At 37.6% G+C, this 15,642-nt stretch overlaps 1 protein-coding gene and 1 pseudogene across 4 annotated transcripts in view; both read right to left on the minus strand.

Moving 5' to 3' along the window:
- Positions 1-15,642, minus strand: part of BTBD9 (BTB domain containing 9) — a 421,919-nt gene that overhangs the window by 367,237 nt on the left and 39,040 nt on the right. For all 3 annotated transcript variants that reach the window (XM_027524032.1, XM_027524030.1, XM_027524031.1), the window contains exons 3-5: positions 13,064-13,427; positions 10,876-11,140; positions 3,812-4,031 (exon numbers count right to left, since the gene is read on the minus strand). In XM_027524032.1, coding sequence (XP_027379833.1) covers positions 3,812-4,031; positions 10,876-11,140; positions 13,064-13,427 — 849 coding nt within the window. The remainder of the gene's footprint in view (positions 1-3,811; positions 4,032-10,875; positions 11,141-13,063; positions 13,428-15,642) is intronic.
- On the minus strand, positions 609-3,333 carry LOC113881195 (annotated as a pseudogene). Its single transcript, XR_003507966.1, has one exon. The product of XR_003507966.1 is annotated as an SIN3-HDAC complex-associated factor pseudogene (transcript).

Below are 15,642 nucleotides of genomic sequence, written 5' to 3' on the forward strand. Positions count from 1 at the left end.
TCTTTTTCACAGTTTTGTTTTGATAATGATATTTATACACACTAAAAGACAATTTTTTTTTTATCCATAGTATAAAATAGATTTTTAAAGTTTTTATAATATCTAAAAGTAATCAGTCAAGTAAATAAATAGTGGTAACCCAAATGGTAGAAAATACCAAACAATCATTAAAAGTAACATTTTACATGGATAAACAAGGACCTACTGTATAGCACAGGGAATTATATTCAATATCCTATGATAAACCATAATGGAAAAGAATATAAAAAAACGTGTGTGTGTGTGTGTGTGTGTGTGTATATATATATAAAAAACTGAATCACTGTGCTATACAGCAGAAATTAAAAACAATATTGTAAATAAACTATACTTCAATAAAATTTTGTATTTATTTTGGCTGCGCTGGATCTTAGCTGCAGCAAACAGGGTCTTCAATCTCTGTTGCAGGATGTAGGATCTTCAGTGTGACATGTCAACTCATAGTGGCAACATGTGGGATCTAGTTCCCTGACCAGAGATTGAACCCAGGTCCCCTGCATTGGGAGCTCAGAGTCCTAGCCACTGGAAAACCAGGGAAGTCCCTAAAAAAAATTTTTTTTTAAGTAACATTTTTTTTTTCTAATAAGACTAAATTTATTCAATACCCTAGTAAAAGTTTTGATTATAAGTATCCAACAGTATAAAAAGTACAAAACAGATTTGTAGATTTCTAATATATTAATACAAAGTGCATGACTACATACAGTACATCCTACAGGCAAAGAGAGGTGGAAGGGGGAAAGAAGACTGTGGTTGAGGTCTAGTAATAAATAAATAAATACAGAAGTAGAGATGATCCATATTATAGTATATTCTACCACCTATACTGCAGCCAAAATGTACAAAACAAAATTTCAAAATAACTCAGGAGGAAGATGATAATGGCTGGGGTTCTTGTAATACACCTCAAAGTCTGCGGGAGCACTGAGCCAACTCACTGTGTAGTCTGTGCATATGGTGGCTTGTAGTTTTTTCCCAAAGGAAGAAATAGAAAACTTTAAGTTTTGATTAAGAACTATAAAACTATAGGGTGCCCATAAAAAGTGGCTCACTCTCTTGTTATGTATACTATCCAATCTTTAAAATCCAGTTTTAAAAATAAGTACTGAGTCATGTTTTACCAGGGAGGCAAACGATGCTTCCTCGTTATGAAAACAGGTGATATATTTTTCCTGTACTTTTAGAAAAGAGGCAATAGATAGTACTTTGGTTTGGGTTCAAGTAAAAGGCTTTTAATGAAGGTTTCAGAATGGAAGAGCTCCACATTTAGGATGTATCATCTAATACCTCAATGTTCAGAAAGCCTGACTAAAGGAAGCCAAACCAAAACCAACCCACTCAGCATTCACACACACCTCTTTTCTTTTAGTAGAATTTTACTTTAATATAGAATGAAAAAAAAAAACCCAAAATCCCAAAACCCTAACAGGTTAAAACAAGTCAAACAACCATTCTACATAGATAAAACCTTCACAAAGGTCAACTGAAGTAATCCAGAGCTAAAACTGAATTGTGCAGATTTTCAGTGAAGTCACCAGTCACGTAACATAAACAAATTATTTACACGCTTGCAAGCCCTCTAAGAAATGTGCCCCAAGAAGCATTAACCTTTGTTTTTCTCATGTGCCATCCAAAGACTTGCACATTGTTATTTTTCAGATAATATAACATTTTTAATAGAGAATGTTCTCTACCAAGTGGTAATGCTTTGGTACTATTCATGTAGGATTGCTTATCCTAAAGACTTGACATTTCCCCAAGAGGAACTTTGATTCTGCTTTAAGTTTTGATTCTGCTTTTTAAGTTTCATATAAATTAAAATCTGTATCAAATACCAATATGGAGGGAGGTGACACAGGATGCAACAAATACAGTCAAGTTACCTCTGCATATTAGAAATTACTCCTTCAAGATACTCACACCAGAGAGCTGTCTGTCCTGCTTAATATTCAGTAGTACAGGTTTGAATCACCAGAACCTTGGCAAGACCTTAATATTTCAGTTATTAACCACCACCTCTAGGGGCAAGTCCATGTTTACTGAGTTATGACAAATTTATTATAATGAAGGAAAACAAGTGTAGCCAGCCATCTTAAAAAATGCCCCAACCACTGCTTCTCAAAATAGAAAGACTAAAACTACATACGTTTATCATACAACAAATCCCATCTCTGTCCCCTGAAAATTCCCCTAATTTCATTCATTAGAAGGGGATTTTTAAAAAAGACTTAAAGAGCACTTTACAGCAGCATTCAGCTTTCCTATGAAATACTCAGCATCTTAAATATTATGTACACTTCTTTTTTATCTCGTAGTAAGCTTCACTGGCTTCAGAGTTTGTGGAACTGGAGGAAAAATAACCCATTCGAAACTATTCTACAAATCCATCTTTTGGCAGAATAGCAGGTATCCAAATTAAAAATAGGAGGGTCATTTTGTTGCTTTGTTTTCCAAAATTTAAATCGTTTTTGCTCCCCTTCTGCATAAAGCTTAGTCACCACTCCTGAGTGGAGATAGGCAGAGGCTCTGGCCCCTGCTCCTCCGGCTTCTCAGCAGCTGCTTTCTTATTGCTGCAGCAAGGCTTGAATAGATGTGTGTCGATGAGGACTTCCCCAAAGCGGCCTTTATAGATAATGCCACAGCATATTTTCTGTCTTTTCCAGTATGTGAGATCTAAAAAGGAAAACACTGGCGTTCTGTTGGAGCCAGAAGCCATCTCTGTATCTGAGCCATCATCTGACTGGTTACTGTAACAGGGAGACTGAGCTGGAGAGGCACTTGAGGTTGTACTGTGAGCATCAGAATTGTGGCGCTTAAATTCCTTCTGCAGTTTACTGATCTGGTTACTTTTTATCCTGTTTCCAGATAGAGTTTTCACTTTCTTTGGTTTCAGTGTAGTCTTTAGACTGGGTCCTGCCCTTGCATCTACCACATGATTCCAGTTTTTTTTTGATCCTGCTGGCAATTTCTTCCATCTTTTCACAAGCAGGACACAGGCATTACAGATATCTCCTGAATGAGTCTCATGTAACCCAAAACAGCTCTGGAAATCCTTTTCATAGCGTTTACTGTCAGTGAATCGAGAACTGGAGGATTTAGCTCTGCAAATACAGCAGCCCTCTATACTTCGGTACATCTTTGGCTTGTGAAGACCAAACATCTTTTCTTCTGGGCAATAGCCTTCCAAAAGCAGCCGTTCCACGCGCAATAACATTCCCGAGGGGCACAGTGCACGCCAAGTGAATCCTCCCTTCAATCGCTCCCTCCTCCTCAACTGCCTTGTCTAGAAGGATCTAAGTAACATTTTAAAAGCATAGAATATTCACAATGTTTTTATTAAAAAGCAAAGTTAATTTTTGTATATCTGACCTTTATTTTATAAAACTATGTGTGGTTTTACAGGTTTCTGTTTTGTCTGTGCTTATGTGTGTTTATATCACTGCATTAAAAAAATGCTAGTTAGACTAGTACAAAGATTAATAATAGGCAGTGAGATTGCTAGTAATTTTTATTTTCTTTGTGCTTTTCTGTATTTTCTATGTTTTCCACAATAAACACGTGTTCATTACTTTCATATGCAGAAAAGAAACAAAAAATGTTGTTTTAAAGAAATGTACTTAATTCTTTCCCTAAAACTGAACTTCAAGAGAAACAGTAAAATGATGACAAGGATATAAAACATCAAATTTGTAAAACCAAAGCTGATGACCACAAAATTAGGCCATCTCAGTCAAACATGTCAGTATCTCTCCAAGTCATGCTAATGACTTACCGGCTATCTCGGTCCCACAGGAGGATCCGTATATGATTGATAATGGACGGCTGACCTAGCTTAATCTCAATGCCAGAACGACAGTCATCATCAATTGGGTGCCTAGAAAATCCATGATCCAAATCATAATTCTGAGTGTCACCATCTAATAAGGCAGACTTCAGCTCCCCTTTCACAACCTGGGCTCCATACTTCATAGTTGCAATGTTTTCTTCTGGTACTAAGTGAAAAATAGAAAAAGCAAGGTTAACAGTTACTTATTAAATTTTCCTTTTTTGGGGGGAAAGATTAAAATTCTAGATGATTCGAGTATATGCATTTAATGAGAGAGAGGAGATATGGAATGTCTGTGAGGTGTAAGATACCATCACAGTTGAAATTTAATGACACCACTGTAGCCACTAAGTGCCTGGGACTAGTTATGACTAAGAAAAAGTGGTAAATACTAGGAAAAATTATGTTCTAGGACAAACAAATCAGCTCTGAATTCATTCTATTAGAAGCTTTAATATCTACTTGACAAAAATAGCATGTGAAATGACCTATACCTGCCACCTGGGCTGAGCACAAAATATAAAAGCAGATAGGTCCAATTTCTGACAAAACAGAGAAAATTTCCAATACAGCAGAGCTGTTGGTCATACAAGGACGTGCTGAATCAATTATTTAAAAAACAAGAATATGTTTAAAAGAAGATACACTTGTAAAAATAAAAATTCAGTCTGTCATCAAAATTAATATTATGATTATAACTAACCCTCCTCTTCCCCTCTCCAACACTAGATGTACTAAGAGTCAATTGTTCCTAAGACTCTGAAGTTCTCTATGCGAATTTTGCTTCACAGATCTGGAAACTTGTCTTCCAGGTACTAACATTCTAATACTGACACTCTCTCCATGGAGTCATAATAGGCAACATAAAATAGATGTTAAGATCTTGAGCTTTGAAGTCAGGGTTTAAATAATGCTGCCACCTTTAACCACATGTGTCACTTTGGGGAAGTTACATTCTCTGAACTTCGGTTTCTCAATAGGGCATCATCTATTCCACAGGTGTTCTGGTTTAAGAATTAAATGAAAAGAGCTTTGCAAAGCACAGACTAAACTTAAAAATCTGCCAATATTTTTACAAAACTGCCATTATTTTTACAAAACATGTGTAAAAAAGCACACAATAAGAGCACTGGCCAAGTTTACAGATGGTATAAATAAATGCTGAATTCTCACAGAATATACATATCTGACTAGGTAAAAGTATGAGCTATAATTAGGCTCTCAGGGAAAAGGAGCAATTTATCATTGCAGATTTCTAGGAAAATGCAGATTTAAAAACTTTTTTTTTCAAATGAAGACAGGTCAAGAGAGTGGCTCCAGCTGATAAAAAATGCAGCTGAAAAATAGGGTTTGGGTTAAATTTAGTTAACCTGCAAAAGACTAAGGCAACTCAGAAACCAAACCAAATGAAAATAAAACCTAGTCATGATCAACTTCTTACCACCAGAGGCTTATGTGCTCAGTTTCAGTTTGTTGTTGTTCAGTCGCCCAGTCGTGTCTGACTCTCTGTGACCCCATGGACTGCAGCATGCCAGGCCTCCCTGTCCCTCACCATGAGTTTGCCCAAGTTCATGTTCATTGCATCGGTGCTGCCATCCAGCCATCTCATCCTCTAATGCCCTCTTCTCCTTCTGTCCTCAATCTTTCCCAGCATCAGGGACTGTTCCAAGGAGTCATCTGTTTGCATCAGATGACCAAAATACTGGAGCTTCAGCATCAGTCTTTCCAGTGAATATTCAGGGTTGAGCTCCCTTAGTATTGACTGGTTTGATCTCCCTGTCCAAGAGACAGTTTCAGTTTATAACTTACTAAATTCTATTAGTGGAGGACAGAGGAGCCTGGTATGCTGCAATCCATGGGGTCACAAAGAGTTGGACACAACTTAATGACTGAACAACAAAAACGTTCTATTAGCTCATGGAAATCACACATAGTGTTCACATTTATTTTTTGTTATCTAACAAATGTTATCAATTCCTTTGACCTAGTTCTCATAGTAATCCTTTGAGTGTAGGACTCCTATTACATTCATTTCGCAGATGGGGAAGTGGAGACAGAGAAGGGTTAGGTGGACTTTGTTGCCCAAGGCTATACAGTTAGCAAGGAGCAGAGGTGTTATTAGAACACAGGTGGTCTGTTACCAGGGCCCCTGCCCTGCTACTACCATCGTAAAGGGTTTCTCATGGGAAGACCATATTTTCCCCCCTTACTAGCTCCTCCTTCTAAGGTTACTTAAGTCCCAAAAGAAAGAACAGTCTGATAAAACTTTGTTGTTGTTGTTGTTTTTAAGTTGGACTTAAAATGAGAAAATCTAAGTTTGAGACTCAGGCTCTACCACTTATTATCCTTGATGAGGTCTCTTAGTCTCTCTGAATCTGTTTTCTCATCTAAAACCAATAGTAATTTTACCCAACCCACCCACAGAGCTAAAAATTATACTGCAAATATATACTAAGGTACTACATAAATATAAGCATTTAATTAGTCAAAAAACATTTACTAAGGACCCATTCTGTACCATTGAGGCACTGGGGGTCCCTCAGTGAACCAAACAGAGAGAAGTTGAGGCCTCCAATCTTGAGATAAAGCATTTTATAAAGCAAGCAAAAAAAGGCTTCAAATTTGTGATTTTCAGGTTATCAGTGATGTGTCATTACTTGGTAAAAACAAACTTTTGTTCCCTTACTGCTGGGTACAGAATGTGGGTGTTCAAAGTCTGCTGCGGCTGACCACTGGAAGCATATCCTCCAGCTCTGACACCACTAGTCAAGACCAAGACAAAGAAGGGTCACTCAAGCTTTCAGATGTAGAGCCTGCTGCTATCCTTCGATTTTCTCTAAACATAAGCTTTTTCACTTCTAAAATTTATCAAGCAAAGAATAACATATGAGGCACAAGAGTTTTGAGTGACCGTAGCTGAATGTCTAAAATGGAAATAAAATTTCGACCACAATTCTAAGTTCTCTTTTGAAGTTTATTTCAAGAGGACTTGAGAACTTATCTAACTTTCTTGATATAGATTCCCTGTGAGTATCTTTCCCTTCAAAATTGGGAACATTTACAAAAATGGAAATTCTCTCATGGTAACTATAATCCAAGTGTCTCACAGGATTAAAAATACAACTCCAATTATTTTTTTCCCCAGAATCCATGGTTAAATGATGAATTTAAAAGGGAAAATGATCACCAAAAAAAGTTGAAGTCATAACAAAATAATTCAAGCCACAAATACTGTCTATTATCTGTCTATCAGTAGATAAAAGAGCTCTCAAAAAAATAGGGTGGTAGAGATTAAATAAGACAGTAGACAACAATAATTGTTACCTTTACATTTCTGATTTTTGATGCATTTTACAAATACTAAGGAAAGAAAATGAAACTCTAAAGTTCCACAGTTAGGCAGAAAAAAAGCCAATTATTAGAAAGAAAAACTAAGAAGAAATGGAGCAGGACCAGCCCCTAGCTACACAGTGCCAAAATCTGAATGGTGCTGGGTTAATTATCTTGTGTGTTTTTCTTTAACTGCTTCATGTTCTTAACTATCCTTTATTGAACTCTCTGTTGCATCTAGGCTGAGATGGCTGTTAACCCTTGATGGATCATTTGGATCCACATTTACTTCTCTTCCCCCTGCAATCTCTTTACCCAGTTCTGTCCCCTAAATCATACTCTACTCCCCAACTTGACTTCCTGGAAGAATGTATGGACCCTCCCTGCCAGCAAGCGAAGCATTACAGATGACTTTCCTGATCATTCCTTACCTTAACCTTCCTCATTATCTGCACTTCCTGCAGGCCTGTCTCCACATCTAACAGTACTTATATTCAAACACACCACAAAACAGAAACAGAAAATAACCCAGGCAGGAGCCTGTCAACGAGTACTAGCCTCATGAGTCAGATGAGCACTTTGGTTCTAGCTCAGGCATGATTTCCCTCTAACTCTAGGCAAGTTACTTACAAAGATCACAGAATGAAAACACTCAAGAACTGAAAGGAATCATAGTCCAATTAATTTAAAGGAAAAATAAATTTCTAAGCTGCTTTCTGTGTGCTATTCACTGTGCTGGACTCAGCCCCACAGCCCTCCAGCAGCGCACCATCTATTGGAGACAAGACTGCATATCAGACATGAAATGCATCTGTGGAGGAACCTCAGTAGATGACTCGTGAACCCCTAGTTTACAGACGAAGATACTGAAAACTACAATTGGGAAGGCAATACTAACAGAGTCAAAGAATTTTCAAAATATTAACGTTTCATTGTTATTACTGTCTTTATGTGATAGATGAGACAAATTTTAAATTCTAGTTTAGAAACAACTGATGGATTCAGTCATTCATTAATTTGGAAAAGTCTAGATTCAGACACTGTGCTAGGTGCTGGGAAAAGACAGGAGGAAAAATATAATTACAGTCCTCAAGAAGCTCACTCTGAGTAAGAATGTAGGTAAGAAAAGCAGCAATTAGTTTCACAGTAGCAAGCCCCCTCAGTCTAGTTATTCAAAACTATGGGAATAGGTGTGTGGTACCACGTACCTACAGCACAGATTTAAACACACACACACCCAAACATAAACCTATACTATAAATTAGCAGGCCAAGAAAGCACATCGACTTTTAGCCAATAAAAAACATCTTAAGGACAGAAGTTGTGATGTGCTATGTGTTATAAGCATGAAGAAACAAGAAATTACTGTTCTGTTTCCCAAAGCCTAAAACCTGAGATACACAAAGTATAACTCAGTCGGAAGAGAAAAAGCACTAACTTTCGAGGAAGAAACAGTTCCACAGCTAGGACAAAACTTAAGGAATGGTCTGAGCACAAGTAGTTTAAATATTCTAAGGAAAAAAATTAATTAGAAAGTTAATTTCCTTTCTGCAGATATATAGACTGATGCTCATCATTATATATGAACACAACTACATCTATAGCACATTCTCAAAAAGACAGACCCCTGGTAAGTTAAAAAAAAATCCTTTGGATCCTCTTTTTTTTTAAGGGGTGGGTGGAAATTGCTTTAATTTGATATGTAACTGTAAGCATTAAACCATGCAGTAACCAATATTAATGAACTAAAAAGGAGTTAGTATTTGTGCCCCTAGATACTAATTCCCTAGTCCCAGGATAGAACCTCTCAATGTTTCATGGGAAGTCCCCGAAGACTCCAAACCTATACCCAGGGAAGAACAAAGAAACAAACAAATCTCAACAATGATTTCAAAACAAGCAGAACTGTCTTTCTGGACCATCAGCTCAGGAACAAATCTGAATTTTTAGACCTCTTTTCACCAAACAGTGAAGAAACTGGATTTTTAAAAAATAATATGAATGTTTGAATAACATTTACTTAGAAAATAACTATCCTATATTTTAGGGTCTGAGAGGAAAGTGAAATGCTCAGTATTTCTATTATTAATTTTACTATTCATATAATGAAAAAGTCAGAAAAAAAGTCTGCTACTTAGTCATTTTTCAAGTTTATAAGTTAGAAGATTCCTAAGCCTTTGTATAATCTCCTCCTTGAGCTCCCACTGAATTATTCCAAAATGAAGAATTTAACATTTATAAGCAGTATATCATTTTGAAACTGAACGCTCCTCAACTGGTTGATCACCCCCTTTCTTGGTAATTTCATGGGCCTGTTGTAACCCAGGTCTGACACCTATATTGACCAGCTGGTCAATTCCAGGCTTCCAGAAACTACATGAAACGCCCAAAGCATCTCCTCACTTCTGCAGCCATGTCCCAAGTCTACCTGCGGCAATAATGAAACTGGGCCTGGGGTCCTATCAACACCTCAGTCAAAACTAGGACAAGAAGGGGGAAAAAGGAGCTTATGTAAGAAAGGATCCAACAACGAAGATTTACAAAGGCTAAAACTATATTACTCCACTTGTTACTTCTCCCCTCTCCCTCCTCCCACCCTTTATCAAAGGCTGACCCTTAACCAGTACCATTTTCCAGCACCTCTAATTTCTTACGCGATCTTTCCTGGCCTGTTCCCTCTAGCTACCATACTATTTCTCTACTCCCTTTACTCCAACATACACACCGGGTCCGTCATACATGGTATTTACTATATTTTCAATATAGTAAATTCTCTGTACAGTTAAGCTTCTGTCCAGACTACTACCAATTTATATCCACACAATTGATATCCAAAAATTTTCTTTCAATTCTTCTTCTTCTTGTCCTCCCAGCACCACCAGATACCACTGACCACCCTTCTCCCTAGAAACGCTCTCTGTTCTGTAACTCTACCCCAGTTTTCTTCCTACCTTTAATTCTTCCTTCTCTACCTTTGGACCCCTGGCCAAAGGTCTTCTCCAAGTCTCAGACTTTAGATTTTCACTTCTTTCTCTATACTCTAGCCCAAGTTTCAAATCTTTTATCACCAGCTTTGACTGCCTTCCATAAAGCAGTAATATGTTTCCACTGCTTCTAGTTAGTTCTTCTTGCATTAATTTATCAAGCATCTGCTACAGACTACTCAAGTGTGTTGAATGTTGAGAAATGTTTGTTTTAAATGTTGTGTTCACTGCTATTATTTTTAAGAAAAACACCATGTAAGTATTGGAAATGCTATATAAATGTTAGCCATTATTACTGTTATTAATATTTAGAATCTCCATGTTTGTGGTACCTGAAATAATAAGTATATAGCATGTATTCGGTACTGATTTGATGGAGGAAAGAAGGAAAGATCTTAACATGAGAAGAAACTTCTCACAAAAAGTATAAAATTTTTGACATTCTAGGGAGCACTAGAGAAGTTTGTCCAGAAATGGCAAGAAATACATATTTTGTGGTCTACAAAGGCTAAGCAATATTAGGAGGAGTTAGCAGGAGAAGGACAGGAAAGGCAATCCACAGGAAGCAGAGCGCTATGTTCTTAGACTGACACATGTACACCTGAACTACGATTTGGTAGCTAGAGTTTTGTCGCTGAGACTGTCATAGGATACAAACAAAACTTTTTGGTGAGATTGGCATAAACAGGTACTTACTGAGCATGCCTCTATAATTGAGGTCCATGTCCCGGCTCTCTGATCGAACTTTAATAGCATCCAGGATGGCATCAGGAGACAACAGTCCCGAAGGCCTCACGACATTCAGAAGTTCAGTGAGGCTCATCAGAGGCAAACGCACAGCCTGCATGATTTCAGCATGATTCTCATTTGAATTATGCTTACACCAATTTAACAAGGCTAGGAAAATATCTTTTTCAGGAGCTGCAAATGAATCTCTTAATACGATGTTTAAAAGTGCTGTCTGAAAAGGATAAAAAGGAAAAATTCCAGTTATTATGGAGCTCAACCATGTGTATGATCAATAAGTAAAACTTTACTGAACTGCAAGTATCACTTATATTTAAGCAATTAACTCTTCTTGGCCATCTTCTTTCCTTATTCTTTGTGCCATATACTCTTGCCCATTATGGCTGTGTGAACAGCTATAGGCATCTTGTACCTAGTCTTCTCAACACATGTGCACCTATCTTTAATAAAATAACAAGAAAAATGGCAATGTGAGAAGCTGTTGCTCTGTACACATTCTTTAGCAGAATTTACTTCTCTAAGTCAGTAAGATACATCTAACTATTTAAAATTCAAAATCTTTTGTTCCACAGTATTACTGCTCTACCATACTTTCGGTTCTCATATTCCTAAAATGACTTCCAGCAACACTGGTGTAACTCTATATGATCCTTGCCTCTAAAAACTAAGTAAAAATCATAGTTACACACAGAACAAGACGCGTAGCTTTCCAAATAGGTTTTCCCATTCAAAATATTCAGGTTCTAGGAGCGACACAGAAAGGGAAAGGAAAGACAACCACCAGGGTTCAAAGGAAGACTGGGGAAAAAGTTTTACTCTAGCTATTATATGGTATAAAACATTGCACATATATACCTGTGGCGGATTCATTTTGATATTTGGCAAAACTAATACAATTATGTAAAGTTTAAAAATAAAATAAAATTAAAAAATAAATAAATAAAACATTGCACAATAGTGAATTCTGGGCCAAAAGAGGAAAACAAACAAACAAAAAACAGTGACTTAAAGACCATAAGAAGGCTGAGCACTAAAGAATTGATGCTTTTGAACTGTGGTGCTAGAGAAGATTCTTGAGAGTCCCTTGGACTGCAAGATCAAACCAGTCAATCCTAAAGGAAACCAACCCTGAATATTCATTGGAAGGCCTGATGCTGAACCTCCAATACTTCGGCCACGTGATGCCAAGAGCCAACTCATTAGAAAAGACCCTGATACTGAGAAAGATGAAGGGAAGGAGGAAAAGGAAACAACATGGTTGGATGGCATCACTCATGTCAATGGACATGCTGCTACGTCACTTCAGTCGTGTCCGACTCTGTGCGACCCCATAGACGGCAGCCCACCAGCCTCCCCCATCCCTGGGATTCTCCAGGCAAGAATACTGGAGTGGGTTGCGTGCGACCCCATAGACGGCGGCCCACCAGCCTCCCCCATCCCTGGGATTCTCCAGGCAAGAACACTGGAGTGGGTTGCCATTTCCTTCTCCAATGCAGGAAAGTGAAAAGTGAAAGGGAAGTCACTCAGTCGTGTCCGACTCTTAGCGATCCCATGGACTGCAGCCTACCAGGCTCCTCCGTCCATGGGATTTTCCAGGCAAGAGTACTGGAATGGGGTGCCATTGCCTTCTCCCAATGGACATGAGTCTGTGCAAATTGCAGGAGACAGTGAAGGACAGGTAAGCCTGGCGTGCTGCAGTTCATGGGGTCACAAAGAGTCAGACATGACTCAGCAACTGAACAACAATACATCATTATCTCCTTTATGAACTTCCCCCCTCATAAATAAGGAATCATCAGTTGCACTCTCTGTCAGAGAAATACTGATACAAAACCAAAAAACAGTATGCAACACCAAAAGATAGTCAATTTGACATCATTACACTGAGAACCACCACCCAGCGGCAGTCTCTTGCACACAGAACTTACCAGAAGAACCTTAAAAGAAAGCAGCAGCGATCTGCCTCCCTCTTATGTGATCTAGAGTCTCAGCAGTCAGAAGCAGATGGCTAGACAGACCACCTCTTCCACACTAATAGCTTTTCTTTTTATTCTTAGTTCACTGCTATATTTCTTCTCTATAGATATAAATAAAACAATGCATATTGCCTGTAAATTACTTGGAGACAATGACACACCTTAGAAAGGGAGAGGAAGCCTTCGCTTGAGAGTACCTCCTGAGCATTTCTGTCCATAAACATGCAGCACATGCAAGTTAACTTGGGAAGTGAGTAGAGACTGGCAACATCAAAAGTCATACAGACGTTCTGAATGTTAAGTATGGTGCAGAGGTACTCAGAGGTGGAATCCTCCAGCTCCGGAAATCCGTATTTATGAGCCAGGCTCAAAAAGTCCAGCAGCACCTCCTCCTTCTCATCTGTCAGCGTCGCCCGCCCAGTGTAGATGTATTTAAGCAGCATTGTGAATGCTTCTGCAGTGGTGTCTTCAAGAGGGATTTCGGCTTCAGGCTGAGATTCTCGCATTCCACCATACAGTAATGCTCTGCACATCAGAGGAGAAACGCATAAGGAAAACTTCAAGTAGGATTTGCTACAAAATTATGAAATAAAGGTTATCAACATAATAAAAAAACATAAATGTGTTTAGTGACAAACATTCAGGTGAAGAAATACATAGTAATCACTTAAAATAGAGCTCTAAAGCAAGAGAAATAATTTTAAAACTATTTTGAATTAATTCTATACACAACTAATGAATAATCTTAAGAGCTCAAGAAATAAAATAAACATTTATTAATTAGAAAAATGAAAGTGCTCTTTTGAGAGGAACAGTGAAATCAATATAAACCTGTTAAAGGTCAAGAAGGTAGTTTAAAAAAGTAAAGCTCCATAGGAAAAGATATAATCAGATGAAAACAATTAAATATAATCAGGCGCTATTCTTCCCGTCAGACTGGCAGAAATTAGAAACCTGTTAATACTTTCAGTATTTTTAAGATTAAAACAAAATCCCCACATTATTGCTTATCTGTTCATCTAAATAATAAAAAAAAAACCAGACAATCCAGTCAGGTAATAAATTTGAATTTCTACCTTTATTACTCTAGGGGGGAAAGAGGTTTTCTCGTGCACTATTTTAAGAGTATAAATGAAGACCCCTTTTTGGAAAAGAATTTAAGTAATATCTATTCAAATCTAAAATGTGCATACCCTTTAGCTGAGTAATCTCACTTTTAGGATTCAATAACACAGCAAGATAAAGATAAATGTATAACAAGATATCTTGAAACAATGGAAAAAATCTTAAATGTCCATTAAGTGGAACATGGTTGGAAAAAACTATGATATATACATTCTATGCAGCCATTAGAAAGATCAAGGGAGAATAATATATACTGTCTTGGAAAGATATAGTCGGTAAGTCAGGTTGCAATCCTTATGTGTAGCATAGGAAAAAAGTGTATACCACATACTTAGATTTGTATGCACAAAGGTATATATAGATACATCTATTTATATTGAGAAGAAATACATATTAAACTGTTAACAGTGGTTGTCTCTAGGGAATGGAAAAAGATGTCTGGGAGGAAAGGGTCTTCATTTGTCAGTTTATAAATTAAAAATGAAATTCATGATGGGATTACAGATGATCTGACTTTTCTATTTTGTCTTTCAGTATTTTTCAGATTAAAACAAAATCCCCACATTATTGTTTATCTGTTCATCTAAATAATAAAAAAGCAGACAATCCAGTCAGGTAATAAATTTGAACTTCTACCTCTATTACTCTAGGGGAAATAATATGAACCAATTAAAGCTTCCAGTCCATCAGCAAAGAACAAAGAAAGAGTGCAGAAAAGGAAGAGTAATGAAATGGGTGAGAAAGAAAATGTGAAAAAGAGAGAGCAAGAGAATAAGGAGCAAAGAGAGACCCCCTCAACTCCTGTGATTCTCAGGGCAGGATTAGCATTTCAAAGTGTCCCCTCACACTTGCCTAGAACTCCTCCCACCCTCCCCCGGACAAGCAGGACAGGACATTCTTGTTTGCCTCAAAGAAACAGCTGAAACTACCCACCAAAAGATTCATGAACATTTTGAGCATACTTCTTCACTGGGTTATACTCTGCCTAAAAACACTTGTGAAGGTTTCCATTAATCCAGAGTACATCCAATCAATGACCTTAAAGTTACTATTACCAGAATGAAGAACACCTTCCTGGGGAGATCTTGCCAAGACCTATTCTCACTCCAGTGTGATCCATGGTACTTACTTGAATTCTCAATGCTTTAAAAGTGGTTTTGACAAGGACTCCTGGGAAGTCTTAAATATGAACCCCCAAATTGTGGAAGGTTCCCTCTGGTACAGTTAGCTTGTCCTTATCTGGAAATTGATAGGCTCTATGATCTGCCTCTTGAGAAATTTGTATGCAGGTCAGGAAGCAACAGTTAGAACTGGACATGGAACAACAGACTGGTTCCAAGTAGGAAAAGGAGTACGTCAAGGCTGTATATTGTCACCCTGTTTATTTAACTTATATGCAGAGTACCATCATGAGAAACGCTGGACTGGAAGAAACACAAGCTGGAATCAAGATTGCCGGGAAAAATATCAATAACCTCAGATATGCAGATGACACCACCCTTATGGCAGAAAGTGAAGAGGAACTCAAAAGCCTCTTGATGAAAGTGAAAGTGGAGAGTGAAAAAGTTGGCTTAAAGCTCAACATTCAGAAAACTAAGATCATGGCATCCGGTCC

Source organism: Bos indicus x Bos taurus, chromosome 23 (assembly GCF_003369695.1).
Source record: "Bos indicus x Bos taurus breed Angus x Brahman F1 hybrid chromosome 23, Bos_hybrid_MaternalHap_v2.0, whole genome shotgun sequence".
NCBI lineage: Eukaryota > Metazoa > Chordata > Mammalia > Artiodactyla > Bovidae > Bos > Bos indicus x Bos taurus.